We start from the raw sequence: 23465 nt of genomic DNA on the forward strand, positions 1-23465 counted from the left end.
TGCTGACTGCTTCTGTTTTTTTCTTTCACTGAACTAATAAGTAAGGAAGGTCATCAATAACCAAAAAATGAAAAACAGGAGGAGGTGTGGAAAATTTGAACAGAGAAGAGAAGGTGCCAAAAGAACCATCAGTGATAATGGGAGAGAAAATTTCTACATAAAAGTAGAATGAGTGTAGAGTAGCAATCAGACCCACTTGATATTTGAGGTCATAAATTTAAAATGAAACCAGTCAGCAAGGTGATGATTTTCCCCAGCCATTATCAGCTGCTACACTGCAGAATTTGGTTTTCTATTAAAAACAAAACACTGGGACAATGGTCAAAAAGGTAAAGGTGAGTAAGAGAGGGACTCCCTTCTCTGTGGGTCACAGACTCTGAATTAGCAGAGGAGGGCAACATCCCCGTCACTAAAATCACTGGATTGGAGGACTCACTATGGTTCAAGAATTATTCTGGCGCTAATACTAGGAGAAAATGAGCTGGAAAAACAAGTAGTAGTCAGAGTGCAGGAGAGATGATGCTGAGATTCTGGATGTGAAACCGCAATTGTCAGAGCAAGTGAGACAAGGACACAAGCTGATCACATATGACCAGAAGACGAGCAGGCTGAAGTGGACTGCTGAGGTAGTCCAGAGAATCGCAGTGCTGAGAAATCAAGGAGCCAAGAGCCCTGGGTCCTGAATAGTTACTAAGATCACAATGGAAGCCTCAGAAGAAAACAGAAAGGCAGGTGCTAAATCTTCAGAGCAAGAGGGAACGTGCCCAGGAAGACTGTTGATAAGTGCAAAAAAAGGGTCTGGGGTACAGTCAGCAGCACTGGTTTAAAGCAACCTGTAAGTATCGTTATATTGGAAAATGTCACTTAAAACTTAAACAAACAAACAAATACCTTTAAAAAAAAAAAAAGATCTCTCCCCTAGAAAGTAACAGAAAAAATTTAAGGAATAGAAATCAAGAAAAATGTGGAGAATTTACATAATTTAAGTTTAAAACAATGCAGTAACAAATTCGTGGCAAAACAGCAAAAGGTAGAATTCTGCACTCCAACCTTCAGTCATCACTCTACCTACCGAGACCCTACTGAAGAGAGGGATGAGAACTAGAGAACATCTGAAGGCTTTCCAAGAATTACAGTCATCTAGCGGCAACACACTGATAACCGAAAGTATTTTATGAGTAACTGTATTTCAAGATACAGCAATTTCTAATTCTTCTCTAAAAACTGTATGATATTCTGTAAGCAACAAGAGGAGGACAATCAACTTCAGAGAAAAAGCCTATCGCTATGTCTAAACTCTACCCAACAACTGTTAAAAAAACACTGCCCGTGAGAGACCCATCTCACACAGATATTCTTTGAATACAATTTGAAACCTTGTCCCTTTGACAACTTAAATCACTAATTTAATAAATGTTGGGAAATTCGTTTGGGCAACCTACTCTTTCTTTCTTTTGCCCATACATAATACACATTAGCTTATTAAAGGTACCTAAATGTCCCACAGACCAGAAAGCACTTAGTCTGGTTTAACGCAGCATTTCACAGTATTTTTCTTTACTGGAACATATTTTTTCCCCTCATACACATACTAACATAATCAGCTTCCAACAAATGCTGGATGGTTCATAAGCAGGAATATACTATAAGTTATCATATTAACAGCCTGGAATTACTATGTATTCCAGTTTTAATTTTGCTTTAATAAAATATTTCTCTACAGATATTAAATACTTTCCACTAAATCAGGGCTGTAGGGAAAAGAGAGAACTAAATTTTTTCACTGTGTCATAGCTTATCAGACTATTTCAGCAGATGGAGATTTTAGAACTCAGTATATAGCCAAATGCTAGTTGTGCAAATTATGATGTGCATTTTTTAAAAATCTGTGAAGTTTGATACCTGCTTCCACAATATTTTCCGTTTCTGTTGTCTCCAGCCCATCCATGCTGTCCTCATCTTCCACGGTAGTTTTTCCTCTACTTCGAGGCCTATGGAGAAGTAAAGACAAAGAGTTCAATGTAATTTTAAGGATTACAATTGTATTTAACATAAAGAAGTTGAAGGTATACATAATAAAATTAGGCAATTTTTACTATATGTTACCATATCAAATAGTAAATATCACATTTTAGAGTTATTTTTCCCTCAAACCCAGCCCACCCTTATACATAGATGTGAAGACAGGCCCAGATCAATGTATTTTGTCATCAGAACTTCAGTATTCTTTGTATTAGGCTTTGTCCCTCTTTTGAGCTGACCTTGAGATGACCTTCTGTCTACGGTAGTGGTTTTTAACCACTTAGTGGGTTATTTGCAAAATTCACACATCAGGTTATACCTCTTTACCTAGTGAAATTAAGGAAATGATACCCAGACGAGTGTATTTTTAAGACTCTTCCATACATGAAAGCGATGCGTATCTTTGCAAACCACTCAAAAAGAATTTTTGTAAATATTTAACATAATCTAATCACACATCTTACAAATATAATGCAATTATATAAAACTCACTTTAGTAAAGTAAGAATCATGGTAAAGTGAGCTTCTTTGACCCAATGCAATTTAAAAAACAAAACAAAAACACTAATGCCGAAAAAAAAAAAAAAACCACTAATGCCTTCAGATTTTGAGAAATCTCAGAAATTAAGGATAGAAATGAGTTAAACAAAAAAAATTTTTTTGAGGGGGCTCCTGGGTAGCTCATTCAGTTGAGCATCTGCCTTTGGCTCAGGTCATGATCCCAGGGTCCTGGGATCCAGACCCCCACGGGGCTCCCTGCTCCACAAAGAGCCTGCTTCTCCCTCTCTCTCTGCTGTTCCCCCTGCTTGTACTTTCTCTCTCTGTGTCAAATAAATAAAATCTTTAAAAATTTTTTTGAACACATAAAATAAGAAAAAACAAAATCACATATTTTTAAAATTTAGAAATTGACAGATACTTTCAGACCTTTAAATTATTTCATTACATAAAAAGACACAAACTCAGTGTTTAAGTTGAAAAACACAGGGTACGGGCACCTGGGTGGCTCAGTGGGTTAAAGCCTCTGCTTTTGGCTCAGGTCATAATCTCAGGGTCTTGGGATAGAGCCCCACATCCAGCTCTCTGCTCAGCAGGGAGCCTGCTTCCCACCCCTCTCTCTGATTCCCTCTCTGCCTGCTTGTGATCTCTCTCTGTCAAATAAATAAATAAAATTAAAAAAAAAAAAAAGAAAAAGAAAAACACAGGGCAGAAAATAATAAAGGGTTAATATAAAAAACTTAAAAGGCTTTTTTTAAACAACAGAAAATCCAAATTAAGTCTTTCTTTTAAATATTAATCAAAACCAGAAAAGGAGATGTAACAGAAGAATTTTCTGAAGCTGAAGCAGTCTAAGTAGTTTTATATATGAACTACTGCAAACTGTCAGAAAGTCACCCCTACCCCCAAAGAACTTTAAAACACCTGAACCAAAATCCTAACAAATATGTCTAAAACTATAGTTGAAAAAGTCTATGTTAAAAAAAAAACTACGTAAAATACTAGTAAATATCATCAACATACAAGTACAATTTAATATTAGAAATTAGTCAATATAACACAGTATATCGAAGAGCCAAAATAGCATTGCTTCAAACTTCATGAGCAAAAGGGAAAGAGACATAATTCAGTAAGAAACTACATGGACTGACTGAGGCTAAAGGATTCCTAGGCTGATTGTATTTCTCATGGAAAAAGGGACAGGATAATTACCTTTAGGATTTATTAAGTAGTTATGTTTAAATTTAAAAGAAAACTTTAGAGTAATCAAAGGGGAAAGAAAGTATAGGATGAGGAAAGTATGACCAATCCAACAGCAGGCAAAAAAGAAAATAAAAAATACGTAATATATAGAAAATAAAATAAAAAGATTAAAAATATGAGTTATCACAGTAAATATAAGTGGCTTAAAGTTGGCTGTCATTAATGATAAAAAGATTAATTTACCATGAAAACTCAACAGAACTACTCGCATGTATAAAGCAAACATTTAGAGAACAACGAGGAGTTCAGAGTCACAATCATGAGAAATTTTCACATCTCACTCTCAGAAACTGAGATGACATACAGTTCGAAACATTTTAAGCAATTACTTGGACGACACATGTAACAGGCATCATTACAACTTGGATCAATCCTCCTGTGTGTGGCTCTGTTAAAACACAGGATACAGGGTTAAACAAAATCTCTGCTTTCACTAAACTACATTCTAGTGAGAAGAAATACCTGTTACTCCATTAAACAAAACACACATAAAGAAAATACAAATGAAAAAAAAATGAAGGATGAAGGACTGCCATTTTAAACAAGATACTTAAAAAATAAACTTCATAAAAATAAAATTTTATTTTATTTTTAAGTAAGGAGACGTTTCAGTAGATCTGAAGTAAAAGAGAAACCAAACCATGCAAACAGGTGGGAAAGGAGCACTACAGTTGAAGGAACGGCGAATGCAAAGTTACAAGTATATGAGTGTTGGAAAAACAATGTTTCTGGTGTTGAAAAATATACTGTGGTTGGAACAGAGTGAGTGAGAGGGGCAGTAAGGAGATAACGAGGCCAAAGAAAGTTTTTTTAAAAAGGGATCAATTGGGTTTTTTTCTTGTTTCTTTATTTTTTTTTTTTTTAAGAAACCTATAGCCCAATATAAGGACTATGTACAGAGAGACTGGAAATTCTTGAAATAATCCTAACATGACTGCTACAGTGAAATAGAGAAAAAGAAATTAATTCAAGAGATATTATGGAGCTAGAATTTACTTTTAATCTTTTCTTTATGATTCTTCATGATTAGGAACACTCACTGCTAAAGGAAGGGAAACACGTGTGACTTAGCTGGTTTTGTCATTTAATCTTCCAAGCCAGTGTCTGTCGCTCTGTTTTATGTTTTGTTTTGTTTTTTTCTCCACTATCCTCACCCCTTGCTAAGTTATGGTTTTTTGGCAGTATTGGCTTTATTTCAAACTCATTTTATATAAAGGTAGGGGGAGTAAGGAGTGTATACATATGTATCAGTTGTCTGTATTCCTCAAGAAGAAATTTTTAATTTTTACTTTGCTTCTTTTCCTTCTTACTCTTCTTAATTCCTGGTTTTGGCACCAATAAAGCATGCTTTTACATTCATCAACCCATCAGAATTCTTTTCCTTCTGCTCAATGGACCAACTTATCAATATCATGTCATTTTTAAGTTTCCCATATTTCACTCACATCTTTTTAATGCTGCTCACTGGCTTCTGGTATGTGATTGTTCTGACTAATCAAATGGTGAATTTATTTTTTTCTGGATGCAAAAAGATAATGGTCACACTTTGTCAAATCCACATCAGTAGAAATAGATGTACACATTTTACATTTCCATATTGCATTCAGATGTTCCCAGTTTGGGTTTTTAATAGAACTTTGAAGTCTCATTACAAATGGCAACCTAAAAATTATTTATTTCAATCTTTCTTTGGCTTTTCTTCCTTCTAATTTTTTTCTTTTGTATCTTTTAACCCTTCATTTTAATTTTGATTCCTTCTGCTGAAAGCAAATTTGAAGTAAAATAATACCATGAACAATTTGAGAAAATTTTCCATCAAAAATCCAATGTTCCATATTAATATTATAAATTAAAACTAATTTGAGTTCCTAAAATAATATAGTAGACTTCTATTTAAAGCCACATGGGACTACAGAGGAGGTTCAAATTACCTTCCACGCATAAACAACTAGAAAACCAGATAAAATGTAAGAAACAACCATCATTAGACATTAAACAAAAGGCAAGGACAGGACTGTAATCCCCAGGCAAAAGGAAAAAAAACAAGGTGAACCCTACCATCACAAAGGCTTTCTGCATGGAGTTAATTTGCAAACTGTAGCACAGAGAGGGGAACTCAAAGACTGGCAACTGTACTGAAATGAAGCCACAGAATCATCAGTTCAGGAGGCTAGAAACTGTGGGAGAGCGTACATAAGGAAAGGGAGCTGTACAGAGACACAGATCCAGACATCCGCATAAGGGTACCCTTAAGGTTTTATCTGTATACTAATCTGTGTAAAAGTGGTATAAAACCCCAAAAGGCTAAACAAGAACAAGTTCCAAGGAAAGAACTATTATAGCACAGCTGCAATACAAACAAGTCCTAAAGTTCCCAGAGCCAGGAATCAGCCACGTTCCCTCTAACCAGAGTGCCAAGACCTCATTGACTATATTATCACATTCAGTAGAGACTAAAATAGAACATGACTTTAAAAGTAAGCTAAATGAAGCCTACAACTTATCTTCTAGACCATCTCTAAAAGAGTTCACAAATAAGCCTCAAAAGAACAAAAATTTCCCACAACTAACTTAACAGGCAAACACAAACACACACACACACACACACAGCATTTGTTAAAGTAATACAACAAAATCTAGCTCACAAAAAAAAAATCACAAAGTATGGCATCCAATGAAAATTTACAAACTATAAAGAAAAGGAAGAAAATATAAGTAATGACCAGGAAAAAAAAAATCAAGGAATAAAACCAGAAAACAACAGAGATGATAGAAGGGACAAGCATGGACATTAAATTGGCTATTATCAATATGTCTCATATGTTTAAGAATGTAATGGAAAATGAATGAGAGAAATGAAAGATAGTAAAAAATGTTAAAAATGAAACTCAAAGGTAACAAAAAAAATAATAAAACTTTTACTTTGACTGATTAACATCTGACAGAAACAGTAAAAGAAAAGATGACTGACATTAAAGATCTAGCAAATAGTATCTACCCAACATAAAAGACAAAGTGAAAAAAGACTAACACAGCTACAGAACCCTATGGGACAAAAGCAACCAATCTAACATGTGAAACTGGAGTTGGAGGGAAACAAATATATATATATATATTTAATGAAACACTAGCTGCAAATCTTGCAAACTTTGTAATTACAAACCTACAGATCCAAGCAGCACAACAAAAACTCACTCACATACACACATGAGTAACTTTATAGTCAACTTGCTAAAACAGAGTAATGAAAGAACCTCAAAAGCAGCCAAAAGTAAGATGTATTACTTACAGAGTAAGAAAAATAAAGAGTGACTGCAAACTTCTCATGTGAAACTATGTAAGCCAGAAGACAGTGAAATAACATAATTGAAATGCTTGGAGAAAAAATTAAAGGGAAAAAAACCCATAAACCTTAAATTAAACATGCAGCAAAAAGCATCCTTCAGAAACGAAAGTAATGAAAAAGATTTTTCAAACAAATTGTTCAACAAACCTTCATTATAAGACATGTTAAGGAAATTCTTTGGACAAAAGGAAAATTACAGTTAATAAAAGCCTGGATCAAGATATCTGTATGCAAAGGAATAAAAAGTGATGGAAATGCCTAAGTCTGTAGCAAAAATAATAGACTTTTTTCTCATTTTTAATCCCCTTAAAAGTTAACTCACTGTTTAAAGCAAAAACTGTAATTTATTCCAGGGCACATAACTTACATATACACACACACACACACACACACACACACACACACACACACACACACGAACTGTATGGCAACAGGTGGTGCCTGGGTGACTGCTAAGTGCCTGCTTCAGCTCAGGTCATGATCCCAGATATCTGGGACTAAGCTCCACATCAGCTCCTTGCTCAGCAAAGAATCTACTTCTCCCTTTCTCTTTCCCTCTCCCCGTTGTGCTCACTCTATCTATCTCTTTCAAGTAAGTAAATAAAATCTTTTAAATAAATAAAATAAATAAAAATTAAAATAAACTGCATGGCAACAATAGTTCAAAACAAAGGAGGGTAAAAATGAAAGTATATTGGTATACAGATCTTATAGTACATTTGCAGTAATAAAATGTTACTTGAAGGAAAACTCAGGTGAGTTAAAAATGTATCACATAAAACCGAGAGCAACTCCTCTATGAAAACACACACATGCACAGCTTGTTAGTCAAATACAGATAGAACAGAATGCTAAAAAAATTCCATTAACCCTAAAAGGGGAGGGAAAGAATAAAAGAGAATGAAAAAAAAGAAGAAATAAAATACAAAACAAGTAGATTTAAACACATTCACATCAACAATTTTGTTAAGTGTCAATAAGCTTAACACTACAATTAAAAAGCAGAAATTATAAAAACTTGTTAAAATGTTGATACTACCCAAAGCAATTTATGGATTTAATGCTATCCCTATCAAAATACCAAGAGCGTTTTTCACAGAACTGGAACAATTCTAAATTTTATATGGAACCAAAAAGACTTCAACAGCCAGAGCAATCTTGAAAAAGAAAAACAAAACTGGAGGTATCACAATTCCAGATTTCATGTTATATTGTAAGACAGTAGTAATTAAAACAGTATGATACTGGCATAAAAACACACATAGACCAATGGAACAAATAGAAAACCCAGAAATAAACCCACAATTATATCATCAATCTATGACAAAGGAGGCAAGAAGATACAATGGGAAAAAGACAGTCTCTTCAACAAATGTGTTGGGAAAAATGTACAGCTACAGGCAAAAGAACGAAACTGGACCACTTTCTTTTATGATACACAAAAATAGAGTCAAAATGATCTAAAGACCTAAACATGAGACCTGAAACCATAAAAATCCTTGAAGACAGCTCAGTCAGTAATTTCTCTGATATCACCCATAGCAACATTTTTCTAGACATGTCTCCTGAGGCAAAGGAAATAAAAGCAAAAATAAACTGTTGGAACTGCATCAAAACAAAAACCTCTGCACAGTGAAGTCAATAATCAACAAAGCTAAAAGGCAGTGTACTGAATGTACAAATGACATATCAGATAAAGGATTAGTTTCCAAAATATATAAAGAACTTACAAAGTCAAGATGTCCAAAAAACAAATAATCCAATTTTAAAAATGGGCAGAAGACACGAACAGACATTTCTCTGAAGACATCCAGGTGGTCAAGAAACGCAGGAAAAGATGCTCGACATCACTCATCAGAGGGAAAAGCTAATCAAAACTACAATGAGATATCACCTCACATTTGTCAGATGGCTAAAATTAAAAAATGAAGAAACAACAGGTGTTGGCCAGGATATGGAGACCAAAGAACACTCATGCACTGTTGGTGGGAATGCAAACTGGTGCAGCCACTGTGGAAAACAGTTCAAAGTTTCCTCAAAAGTTAGAAATAGAACTACCCTATAATTCAGTAATCACACTATGGGGTATTTACCCCAAAAATATAAAAACACTAATTCAAAGGGATGTGTGTATCCCTAAGCTTATAGTAGCATTATTTACAATAGCCAAACTCTGAAAGCAGCCTGAGTGTCCACTGATAGATGAATGGATAAAGAATATGAGGTATACATTTGCAATAGACTATTATTCAGCCATAAAACGGAATGAATCTTTTTTTTTTTTAAGATTTTATTTATTTATTTGACAGAGAGAAAGAGAGAGATCACAAGTAGGCACAGAGGCAGGAAGAGAGAGAGGGGAAATTAGACTTCCTGCTGAGCAGAGAGCTCAATGTGGGGCTCGATCCCAGGACCCTGAGATCATGACCTGACCCGAAGGCAGAGGCTTAACCCACTGAGCCATCCAGGCGCCCCAAAATGGAATGAAATCTTGCCATCTGCAAAACACAGATAAAGCTGGAGAGTATAAGGCCTAAGCAAAATAAGTTAGTCAAAGACAAATCCCATATGGTCTCACTCAAATGTGGAATTTAAGAAACAAAAAAAAGTGAACAAAGGAAAAAAAGATAGAGACAAACCAATAAACAGACTCTTAATTATAGAGAGCAAACTGAGGGTTCTCAGAGGGGAGGCAGATAGAGGGGGATGGTCAAAATAGGTGATGAGAATAAAAGACCACACTTACCATGATGTAAAAAAATTAAATTAAATTAAATTAAAAAGCAGAAATTATCAGTTTAAATTTAAAAAGCAAGACCCAATTATATGCAGTCTATAAGACACACACTTAAAGGGATACTTACAGGATAAAAGAACAAAGAGACAGAAAAATATAATGTGACAATACTGATCAAAAGAAAGCTACGCCGACTATATTATTAAACAAAACACACTTCAAAGAAGGAGTATTATAAGAACTAAAGACAGATGTTACATAATGATAAAAATGCCAATTCATCAGAGACAATAATCCTAACCATGTATGCACCCAATGCTTCAAAATATTGATAATTGAAAATGGAAATATTTAAATCCACAATTACACCTCTACACCACAATACTGCTCAATAACTGGCATAAGTAGACAAAAATTTCAATAAAGATACAGAATACTTAAGTAAGACTACTCATCAACCAAGTGGACCTAAACTGGCCATTACAGAACACCCTACCTATTAACAACTGAATACCTACTCTTTTCAAGCATACAATCCCCAGAATAATCCAAATTGTAGCCCTTTACACAAAGTTCAACAAATTTAAAGACTAAATCATACCAAACATGTCCTCTGGCCCTAATGGAACTAAACTAGAAACAAGTAATATCTTCAAACATCTGGTAAACACAATCAAAATTCTAAATAACCCACTAGTCAAGAAAGAAATGAAGGAAAGTGGAAATTGGAAATTGGAAAACAGCTTGAACTAAATGAAAATGAATATACAGCATTTCTAAATTTGTAAGATTCAGGTAGCACTGAAAAAAACGGAAATTTACAGTTTTAAATAGTTATATATCAGAAAACAAGAAACATCTCAACTATAATAGTAACATAAGCCTCCACTTTAAGAAACTAGAAAACTGGGGCCCCTGGGTAGCTCAGTCAATTAAGCATCGGCCTTCAGCTTAGGTCATGATCTCAGGGTCCTGAGATTGAGACCCACGTGGGGCTGCCTGCTAGGCCCTCTCTCTGTCAAATAAATAAATAAAATCTTAAAAAAAAAAAAAAAGAAATTAGAAAATAAAAATAAAATCAAAACGATAAGGAAAGAAATAATAAAAAGCCAAAATCAGTGACATAAAAACACAATAATGGAGAATTTTTAAAAATCAATGGAATCACCTCCCCCAAAATCAATGAAATTCAAACATGGTTCTTTGAAAAAATTTAATAACATAGATGATTTGCCAGTAAAAATGATGGGAGAGAAAAATTCATAAACTACCATCAGAAAAATTGAAAGAGGGATTATCACTAGAAAGTCAATACCCACTAGAAAGAGAATGAGAAAATATAAATAATTTTAAGTCAGTAAGTCCAATGGTCACAATCCTCGGAAAGCACAAATTACCAAAGACTCAAGACTAGAAATGGAAAAGTTGAATAACCCAGTATCTATTTTTAAAATTGAATTTGTAGGTATAAACCTTCCCACAAAGAAAATTCCAAACCCAGTTGTCTTTATTGACAGATTCTATCAAATGTTTGAGAAATAATACTAATGCTACACTATCTCCAGGAAATAATGAAGGAAGGAACACCTCCCAACTCTTTCTATGATGCCGGCATTACAATGACAGCAAAATCAAAGAACATTATATAGAACCAATATCCGTCAAAAAGACCTATTTTATACAAGAAAAAAGAGAACACTCCGCCATCAATTTTTTACACATATTACACCTGCCATACCAAATCAAAATAAAAATAATGTAAGAAAATTAAATTATAGCCTGTTTTTTGCTTTAAAAACACATATAAAAATGGCAAAAGATTACCAAGGGGTTCCCGTTCTAGGTAAGATGGAGGAATACATGCCAAACTTTAACTGCCACTGAATGCAACTATAAAACATGAATATAGGGCAATCCTCTTGGGTCCCCTCCCTCCTCGGGAGCTTTGTACTATCACTTTGCCATGACTCAATAAACCTTGCTCTGCTGCTCACCACACACACACACACACACACACACACACACACACACACATAACGCATGCCACAACTATTTGAGTTTCCTTAAAAATACAGAACAGCATGATGATCTGGAACAGACACCAGAATTCAAAGAACTTCCAAAGCATCACTGAGTTTACTATTTTACCTCTTCAGTATCCCCTGGCCTGAGCCCAGCACAGTCTAACAGCCAGGAGATGCAGAACGAGAGCGTGACTGAGCTAACCCACAACATGCTCACAGTGGACCTGATCCTAGCAAGTATTAACAAAAACTTCCAGAGCTGAGCTAACAAACCTCTGGCCAGGTTGCAGACTTACCACTGGTACTCCAAACACAGTATAGACAAGAACTGCACTGCAAAAGTTCTGAAAATGAAACTGAACTTACCACAGCCCACAAACGGCTGGTTGAACCTATAGCCTTGCATACCCAGGCCAAGTGCCTGCTAAAACAGAAATATCAACATTCTCCATAAGGTGTCTTTAAACCCCACAGTCTTACAACAAAAGATTCGAACTGTTCAGAAAACAATCCAAAATTACTCGATACACAAAATGTCAAATCACATAAAAATACAGGGAATAAAGGCCAATGATAAAATGAAAAAGAGGTTGGAATTTTCTGATGACCACTTCAAGGCAGCTGTTATTAACTGTTCAAATAAGTAATTTTGAAAACTCTTAAGGCAAAATTTAAAATAGATATCTGCAAAGAAACAGAAGATATAAAGAAGAACCAACAGGAAATTTTACAAATAAAAATTACTAAAAATTAAAATAAAATAAAAATTACAAAAATCTAAACAAACAATAAACTATTATTAGAAACAAACAATAAACAACAGGCCTAAACTGAAACAGTAATTACAGTAAATGTAAGTGGACTAACCATTCCAATTAAAATACAGAGATTATCAGAATCGATTAAAAAAACATGACCCAACTACATTCTACCTACATGAAACTCAATTCGGACGCCTGGGTGGCTCTGTGGGTTAAAGCCTCTGCCTTCAGCTCAGGTCATGATCTCAGGGTCCTGGGATCGAGCCCCGCATCGGGCTCTCTGCTCAGCGGGGAGCCTGCCTCTCCCGCTCTCTCTGCCTGACTCTCTGCCTACTTGTGATCACTCTGTCAAATAAATAAATAAAATCTTTAAAAAATTTTTTTAAATAAAATAAAGGAAAAAAGAAAAAGAAACTCAATTCAAATGTAATGACATATTTAAGCAAACAGATATCCATGCAACACTAATCCAAATTAAGCATGAGTGGCTATCCTAATATCATACAAAGCAGACTTCAAAACAAGACAAAAAAATTACCAGATGCATCAATTATACTCAAATAAAGAAAAAAAATTTAAGGTACCAGGGATAAAGAGGAACATTACATATTAATAAAAGGATCAAGGGGCACCTGGGTGGCTCAGTGGGTTAAGCGTCTACCTTCGGCTCAGGTCATGATCTTGGGGTCCTGGGATCGAGCCCCACATCCAGCTCTCCACTCAGCAGGGAATTTGCTTCTCCCTCTACCGCTGTCCCTCCTCCCTCACTCACACACTCTCTCTCTCAAATAAATAAAAAGCTTTAAAAAAAATTTTTTTAAAGGGTCAACTCACCAACACATAATTCTCAAAGTGTAAGCACATAACAACAAAACTCCAAAACACATGAACCAAAACCAAAATCAAAACAACCAGGGCACCAGGCTGACCTGAGTTGGTAGAGCATGTGACTCTTCATCTTGGGGTCGTGAATTCTAGCCCCATGGTGGGGGCAGAGTTTACTTAAAAAACAAAACAACAACAATACACACACCACTACATTATTCTCACGGAATCCTCTTAACTGTCCTACTGAAGTAGGCACTACTGTTCCCTTTTTACAGATACGCACATTCAAATTCAGAAAGGTTAAAGAAGTTACTTAAAGTCACTTAAGCAGCTGAAGCTAACCAGCAGTGAGGAAGACATGCCGGAGAGATTCATGAACTCCTCCTGCTGAGGTCCACAAAACTACTGGTTCCTCCAAAACCTAATTAAAACAATCTGTTGGAAGTGCTACCTAGGGCCAGTGCCCATTATTTACTACCAAAGCCATAGGTTTAATTCAGAACTCCACTACTCAGGCCCTCACACTCAAATGGGGAAGGAAAAGATCTTACAAGCTCGGAGGCCACCTCTCCTCTAAGTGTTTTAGGATTTCACTGCACTGGCCTGGGACACACCTTACCCATATACTCTCAAAAAAGTAGGTAAAAGTAGGGACCTAAACGGATAATTGTACATCCATATTCACAGCAGTATTATTCCTTCTAGAACCTCACGCCAATAATTCTTCAACACAGGATCTGCCAGTTCATCTCTCCTACCAGCCTCTCATAGCCCAACGAAGAGGTATCTGTAATACAGCAGGAACCAGCATGGACGCTGGAGCCTGACTGCCTGGGTTAAAAAAGCTAAAAAAGTCAACTACGTGACCCCGTGCAAGCCGCTAAAACTGGGTGCCTTAATTTCCTCATCTTTTAAATGGTAATAATAGCACTAACCCACAGAATTATTCCAAGGATTAAATGTAAAGCCTTCACAGGGGGATGGGTGAAATAGGTGAAGGGAATTAAGAGTTTGTGTACAAACTTCCAGCTATAAAATAAAATATAAAATATAAATATAAAATAAATATATACATACAATATAAAATAAAATATAAAATTATAATTTCCAGTTATAAAATAAATAATTTCTGTGAAATGAAAAGTACAGCACAGAAAATACAATGAGATTGTAATAACATTGCAAGGTGGTGGTAACTATATTTATCATGGTGATCACTGTGTAATACGTAGAATTGTTGAATCACTCCATTGCACACCTAAAACTAATATAACATATGTCATATGTCATTATATGTTATATATAATGATATACGTCATATATGTCATTATATGAAGCTGTACTTCAGTTATACAAAGAAATTTGTTTATGCAAAGTATTTACAATGCCAATTACCTGGTAGGCACTGACTGTTAGCTATCAGCATTGTGACCCTCTCCATATATAACCTCCTTCCCCACCTTGGATCCCATGTTAGGAATTATAATCACTCTGTTCCATATATCCTCAATAATTTCTGCCTTCATTTTTTTCAGTTCTATTTTGCTGGCAAAAGTCGATCCTGACCAAATCAAACCCTCCTCTTACTTTAGCCCTGAATTCAAGCTTAGGAACAAAGACACAACTGGGCTTCTACTTTAGCTCTGTGGTTCTAACCCCACACCTCAAGCAGCCACTCACTCCACCAGCAGTCTTTCCACTTTGGTCAGTTCACTATTACCTTCCAGAATTGTTCCACACCCTTCTGTCTTCAAACATTTAAGATTCTCCATTCTTCACCCTTCAGTTGATAGAACATCAATGGCAAAACAGAGGTAGTCAGAAAAGTTTCCATATCCTCCTCTTAGGAAATCCTCCAATTGTCCCGAATTCTTTTCCCGTATATCCTACCTTCTCTCCTAGTAAACACACTAGCTATGTTCCCAGCTAACAGCAATCCTTCGACGTGTGTTCTGGATCACACACTCACTCCTGTTCGTGAACTTTCCATTAGAGCTATTCTCTTCTGCTTTATCAGTTTTCCCTACTCTGAAAATCAGTCCCATCAGCTTATAAAGTTACTGCAGTAACAATGATCTTGCAAGAAAATAAAACCCTCTCTGCAGTCCACATCCTCTCCTAGCTACCATTCCATTTCTCTGCACCATCCTTACCGCAAAAGTCCTTGAAAAAGTTCTGACCCACGTTCTCCACTTCAGCTCCATGCCTCTCCAACTGAGTGTCCTTCCCCACATTCCACTGACATGTCTGTAATCAGCATCACTAATGAACAGGGTGACCATACAACTGGGTCTGCCTGGACAGTCCCACTTTAGGCCTGTCATCTGGCATAATGACTGTGTTCCTGTCACATTCAAAGATTTCTTGGTTTGGTCAATTACTCTACCAAGGACTGACAGCTTGCCAATTCCAATGGGCAATTCTCAATCTGTCAAATGCTCTTGATATAAGGGATCATTTTCTCCTTGGCGTCTTGGACAAAACATTCCCCTGATTCTTCTACCACACTGGCTGCCCCACCTCACTTTCTTCTCTGCTTCTTCAAACCAGGAAAAAATAGAATGTCCAGGGCTCAGTCACGTGACCTCTTCTCTATATACAATAGACTCATTCCCTCAGTAATTTCACCCAGTCCCTTTACATATATGCTGACAATCCTCAAACTCCTCGGTCCCCTACCTCTCCAGTGAATTACAGCTCATATTTAACTGTCTACTCAACATCTCCACTTGGAGCCAAACAATCATCTCAGTTAATATGTAAAAAACAAAACAAAACAAAAACACAAATTTCACATCATACCGTACCTCCGAAATTTGCTCTTTTTCCAATGTTTCCCGTCTCAAACTGGTGCCAACTCAAAGAGCGGCACCAATCACCCAAGTAGCTCAGTTCTATACCTTCAGATTCCTCTCTCACACCCCATATATCTTATCAGCAAATTCTGTCAGTGCTACCTTCAAGATATACTCCAAATATAGAACTTCCCACCATTACACTGCTAACAGCCTAAAGTCATCATCATTTTTTTGTTACTGTTTAATTGGGAATTATACAATTAACCTTCACTGAGCATTTAGTATGTAAGAGGCACCGTTTTATTACCATCTTTATTCTACACACAAATCATATGAAGCTCAGAGAAGATAAGGAATATGCCCAAATTTAACAGGCCTCGTTCCATAACCAACATTCTTAGCCATTGGCTAGATTGCAGTTAATGGCCTCCCTGTTTTCTCAGTGGCCCAGAGGCTCTCCAGACAATTCTGAATGATCTTTTTAAGCCTTAAATCAAATCAGGTCACTCTCTTCCTCTCAACCCTCCAACGGTTTCTCATCACACCTAGAATAAAACCCAAAGTCTTTATGTCCTATGAGGGCTTACGTGATGTGCTTGTCCTTCTTACCTCAGAGGCGAACTCTGTCCTCCATGAACTGTAATCCTGCTATGCTGGCAACCTCGCACTTCGCAAGCACACCTAGTACGGTCCACTTCAGGGCCTGCCGCGTGTTCCTCTACACTCTAACCCTAACCCTAACCAGATACTCATGTACTACTCTTCCTTAAGTTAGGTTTCCGCTGAAATGTCACAGCCTCAGAGAGGACTTTTCTTACTAGCAAATCCACACAATAAGGCCTGTCACTCACCATCCATTTCCCTGCTTCATTCTTGTTCATGCCCAACATTAATCATATTTGTCACTTTATTAGTCTGTGTCTTAAACTAGAATGTAATCTCCATGAGGGCTCGAACTCTGCCCTTTTCACTACTGGACGCCCAACACCTAACAGCACTAGACATAACACAGGCACTGAATGAATGTTTTGTTGAGTGAATATAATGGTTTTATTACTCTACTAACTAGAACTGAAATCATTACTTCACCTTTCTGAACATGAGCAAGTTTGACTTCCGCTTCCTGGTGAACAGAAAGTTTCATATGGAGTCAGACTTTAAAAGAAAGCTGTGTAACATAACATTGAATGTTGTGTCATTAAGATAAACTTTTAAAAAAGAGGTTTTAATAACACTCAGGAATACACAAAACTGTCATTGTTGGCGGATAACATCACCGGCGTCTACTTCAAAAATACAAGTTACAAACAAAAAGCAGACTGAGACCTGTAAACACAGAGAACAAACTGATGGTTGCCACAGGGCAGACAGATGAAGAGCTGGGCCAAATGGGTAGGGGGAGAGGGAAACACAGCCTCCAGTTATGGGATGAGTAAGTCATGGGAATAAAAAGCACAACATAAGGAATCCAGCCAATGAGACAGTAATAGCAATGTAACCAGACAAACAGTAGCCACCCTTGTGGTGAATGTAGCATGATGCCTAAACATATCAAATCACTGATCCGACACTAAGGAACAGTGTGTGTCAACTGTACCCACAAGAGAAAGAGACAGAGAGCGAGAGAGATACGGGTGCCTGGGTGTCAGACTCTTGGTTTCAGCTCCGATCGAGATCTCAGAGCTGAGACTGAGCCCCAAGTCAACCCCGCACTCAGCGGAGAGTCTGATTGAGGATTCCCTCTCCTTTTGCCCTCCCCATGCTTTCTCTTTCTCTGAAATAAACAAACCTTTAAAAGAGAGATAGAGAAAGAGAAAAGTTAATTAACTGAGAAGTGGAGTTCTGTAAGACTGTCAGATCACCACATAGCATGTAATAACCTTCCTATACCTCATGCTGAATAGCAACGATAATTCAAATGCAAACTGACCTGAAAAGACATACAATATTTAAGTTTCTAATAATAATTTTAATAAGAAATAGTATGACTGGGACGCCTGGGTGGCTCAGTGGGTTAAGCCACTGCCTTCGGCTCAGGTCATGATCCTGGGGTCCTGGGATCGAGTCCCGCATCGGGCTCCTTGCTCGGCAGGGAGCCTGCTTCCTCCTCTCTCTCTGCCTGCCTCTCTGCCTGCTTGTGTGTACTCTCTCTCTCTGACAAATAAATAAAATCTTTAAAAAAAAAAAAAAAAGAAATAGTATGACTTTACGCAAGTACATAAAGAAAGAATCAAGCAAATTGATAGACAAACCTAACTGAAAACAAGACAAAGAATACAAACAAACAATTCAGAGACAAAATGAACGGACCTATAAAACATGACACTGTTCAATCTGTGGCCAAGTAATCAGGGAAATCAAACAATGAAATGAAAAATGAAAAATACTGGTAACATTCAGTAATAGTAGAAATACAGGAGAGGCAAAGACTCACACATGACAGCCAGCAAAGATGTAAATGGAAGAGCATTTATACTGGAAGGCAATTAATAGTATCTATTAAAATTTTTTAAAATGCACATCATTTATAAATTTCATATCTAGATATACATACTGCCTTGTACATATCGAGATAACAACATAGATACATGTAAGGATGTTCACTACATAAACAACAATAAACAACATAAAAACTGGTCTAAGGGTACAAAGTGTTCTATCCATTCAATGGTTTTCCATCTCTAGTCATCAAAACAATGAGACATGGGGCTCCTGGGTGACGTAGTCATTAAGCCTCTGGCTTAGGTCATGATTCCAGAGTCCCCGGATCAAGCCCCACATCCCCCTCTCTGCTCAGTGGGAAGTCGGCTTCTCTCTCACCCCCTCCCCCTACTTGTGCCCCCTCTCTCACTGTGTGTCTCTGTCAAATAAATAAATAACATCTTAAAAAAAAAATGAGACAGATCTATTTGTACTAATTTAGAAAGATCTCTATGACACAGTCTCATGAGAAAAAGTACATTACAGAATAATGAAATTCCAGGAGTGTTTTGTAAGGGTATAAAATGCATAAACATGCATATGTTTACGTGTGTACATTTGTATATGTGTATGCATATACAAATACACAGCAAAATATCTAGAATACGCACCCTGTAACAATGATTTCCTCTAGAGGTATGGAGGAAAACGGGCGGCCAAGGAAGGGCCTTTCATTTTTTACTCCTCATGAGCTTTTTATTTTTTTTTAAAGATACACATATCTTTATATACACACATTATAAACACACACACACACACACACAAAATCAAGTTAAAGCATTACCATTTGATGGTCAAAGTATAATTTGATCTTTATGCCACCTAAAATATTACACTTATTGGATATTAAATAATTTCTCATGAAAATATAATGAATACAGCAATATTTTTTAAAGAGAAAAAAGAAATTCTCAATAGAAAAACAAAGAAGGGGCGCCTGGGTGGCTCAGTGGGTGAAAGCCTCTGCCTTCAGCTCAGGTCATGATCCCTCTCTGCCTGCCTCTCTGCCTACTTGTGATCTGTCAAATAAATAAATAAAATCTTTAAAAAAAAAAGAAAAGAAAAAGAAAAACAAAGAATATGACCAGCAACTGAAAAAGAGAATGAAATGGTCTTTATTTTGTTCTATTTTGCTTTTTAAATATTTTATCTACTTATTTATTTGACAGACACAGACACAGAGAGAAGGGGAACACAAGCTTGGGGAGCGGAAGAGGGAGAAGCAGGCTTCCCGCTGAGCAGGTGCCCGATGCGGGCTCCATCCTAGGACCCTGGGACCATGACCCAAGCCTAAGGCAGACACTCAACAACTGAGCCACCCAGGCACCCCTGAGAAATGGTCTTTTAAACACAAAACATTCAACCTCACAATTTTAAAAATGGAAATTGAAGCAAAGAGCTATCATTTTACATATCAAGTTAGCAAAGAGTGAGAACACCTTCATTAAGGCAGGTTACAGGAAAGGAGATACTGTGAGAACTGTAAAAGGGATAACCATGCCCAAAATACCCTAAATACAGAGCACACGGTATAGCTCTTATCTAGTCTCTTGTGTCAAAAGGTTTCAGAGAAAATTTTTCTGATAATTACAAAAACTAAAATTCTATGCAAGTGACAAGCTCCTGCCAAGGCAAATTTATGTCAGAAAGGGGCATTAACGCTAAAGCAAGGAAAAATCAAGAGTAACCATAGTCCCATCAAGTGGCCAATAATCATCACAGCAGCTCAAAATGGGCATTATCAGTTAAAATGCATCATCCCTCTCACGTCATGAATGTTGAGATCTTTATACCAGGTATACTTATAGCTGATAATTACATACAACAGTATCTACATGTGTGACTGTGGAGCTAGGTTTAGGTTTCACAAAGTGAATAAGTAGGTACCATAATTATCATAAATAAAAATAAAAACTTCCTAAGAAATATCTAGAAGATAATCATTTTTTGCTGTTGTTTATTGTACCACTTTACAATGAAAGAGTTCACAGTAATTCATACAAAATTTTCCATTGATGGGTAGTTGTGAAGTTTGGGCATTTGTTAAGAATGACAGTTTAAAAAAATTAACAAAACACACACACACACACACACACACACACACACACACACACACACACAAAAGAGATCCGTACAAAGATCAATGTTTCAGAAGGTCCTTGAATTAAAAATGACAGACTTTAAAATTAACAACTACTTTGTTTGCCTGAAAGTTCCTTTTAAATAAATCTTCTTGAGCAGAGGAGTATCTGGAAACTGGACTTTCTGTGCAACTCTATAAATCTAAAACTGCCCTAAAAAATTTAAGTCTATTTCTTAAAATGTATTAACCCATTTTTTTTAAAAAATCTTGTGTTCCAAATAAACTATTTTCAAAAGCATGTTCTGTGGTAAAATATAAAAAGATTGGATGAAGAAAAGTACTAAAATTATTGTAAGGAAGGGAAATATAAAGAATCAAGAATCAAGAATCAAAACCACCAAATTTGTCAACAGAAATACTGTAAAGTAGAAAGGACTCAAAAACAAACACAGAGAAGACAAAAAGAAATAATAAGTATAAATAAGTATAAAATAAAATGGTAAAAATAAATGCAAACATGTACTAATAATCATAAAACATGCAAATGAACTAAACTCTTCAGCAAAAAGATAAACATTACTAGACTAGATTCATGAACAAAATACGGTTTTGAGCTATAAAAACATCTGAACATAGAGGCAAAGAGCAACTGGAAAACAAAGTGAAGGGAAAAAGACGGAAAAGGTGATGAATCTCACAGATAATGAGAAAAATAAACTGTGGGACAGTATTAAGCTATTCCTCCAATGTCCTGGAAATGTTTTACATCTAAAAATGAGAGCTGGTAAGAACCTAAAGCAACAGGAACTGTTAGCCTCTAAGTGATGGGAATGCCAACCGGTGCGGTCATTCTGAAATGCACTCGGTATTACCCAGGAAAGCGGACCTCTGTACACACCTCAGACGCACTGACATGTCTTGTAATCACGAATGAAAGGAAGAAATATATTCTAAATTGTGACCAAGTAAACACACAAAGTACTACACAGAAGCAAAAACTATGTTTCAAAGAGGACAGCAAGTTTTTAGAAAAACATGAGATTTTTGTGCCTTCAAAAGATGCCAATCAATTTCCCCAAGTTTCAGGTAGAAGAAAAACATTCCCAGAAGGAAAATCTGAGGTGAAAGAAGGAATGACAAGGAAAGAAAAGGGAACTTGTTATTATTTCTACACAAAGCTGATTTCAGGAAAGAAGATGACCGTAAGTTCAGATGTGTGGGTTACACTCAGGGACAACGAGCATGCACATCAGGAGGCAGGGTAATCAGAGGTAAAGCATTTTAAAGTTGTTGCTGCTCAGGAGTAAGGTGAATTACTGATTCATGCTACATTTTAGATAAATATTTATGCTAATATTTCTAGGGTAGACACAAAAACAATACACACAGAATGTGGACTCCCAAAGGGGAATATGAACATGAGATAAAATATGGAGGAAAAAAATCTCAGTGCAGAAGTGACAATGAATAAGCTGCAGATACGTACATAAACACTGACAAGTCACACAAAAATGAGGAAAGCAAGTTGCACAAGACTATATACAGTAAACACAATATATGATTCCATTAAGAGAAATGTTAAAAGCACGTAAGCCTAAACATTCATTGTGTAGGGATAGATAAATATGTGGTCTTTACAGAACTATAATAAGAACCAAGAAAATGTTAAACACAAACTTCAGAGTTATTCTCAGAAGAAAAAGTGGTATGATCATGGAAAGGCATTTTAGGGAACTTCAAAGAATATTCTATTTGTTAAACTATACAGAAGGATAAATAAAATCTTTAAAAAAAAAACTATACGGAAGGTACACAAAAGTATTATTCTTTAATCTATATATAATTATATGTAGAATTACATCCATAAGAAAGGAATATGAAATTTCACAATTTAAAAAGTTAAGGGGCGCGTGGGTGGCTCAGTGGGTTAAAGCCTCTGCCTTCGGCTCAGGTCATGATCTCAGGGTCCTGGGATCGAGCCCCACATCAGGCTCTCTGCTCAGCAGGGAGCCTGCTTCCCCCCTCTCTCTCTGCCTGCCTCTGCCTGCTTGTGATCTCTGTCAAATAAATAAAAATTAAAAACCTTAAAAAAAAAAAAAAAAAGTTAAGGGGCACCTGGGTGGCTCTGTTGGTTAAACATCTGACTCTTGTCGGATGGTTTCAACTCAGGTTTCAACTCAGCCTGGTTTCAACTCAGGTCGTTATCTCAGGGTTGTGAGACTGAGCCCCACATCTGAGCTCTACACGCAGCAGGGAGCCTGCATGAGATTCTCTCCCTTTCCTTCTGCCCCTCCCCCACGCAAGCTCTTATTCTAAAATAAGTCTTAAAAAAAAAAAAAGTTAACTTAAAAAGCAATCTCCTGCTCCCCAAATATCCCAGGTTCTTCCAATCCTTAATTATAGATGTCAATCCTTGCCTACACATCTCTTCTTCTTTCAAGGCCTATGCAACTTAGTACTAGTATCAATTATGTCCTATCTTGACATCTTTTACAGATGTCTTTCATTATCATTTAAACTGTGATTTGGTAATTAACTATTCAAGCAATGGATTTTTTTCTTCTTTTTACTTTGTTTCCTATCTATACTGTAAACTTTTTTTTTTTTTTTTTTTTTTTTTTTTT

The 23465-nt window shown here is 36.3% G+C and overlaps 1 protein-coding gene across 10 annotated transcripts in view; it reads right to left on the reverse strand.

The window, feature by feature from the left end:
• The window catches only part of LOC111154508 (lysine methyltransferase 2C), a 267678-nt gene that overhangs the window by 191932 nt on the left and 52281 nt on the right, over positions 1–23465 (reverse strand). For all 10 annotated transcript variants that reach the window (XM_022514139.1, XM_022514140.1, XM_022514145.1 and 7 more), the window contains exon 2: positions 1903–1991. In XM_022514139.1, coding sequence (XP_022369847.1) covers positions 1903–1991 — 89 coding nt within the window. The remainder of the gene's footprint in view (positions 1–1902; positions 1992–23465) is intronic.

The sequence above is a fragment of the Enhydra lutris genome, unplaced genomic scaffold (assembly GCF_002288905.1).
Source record: "Enhydra lutris kenyoni isolate GAN:26980312 unplaced genomic scaffold, ASM228890v2 scaffoldscaffold37, whole genome shotgun sequence".
NCBI lineage: Eukaryota > Metazoa > Chordata > Mammalia > Carnivora > Mustelidae > Enhydra > Enhydra lutris.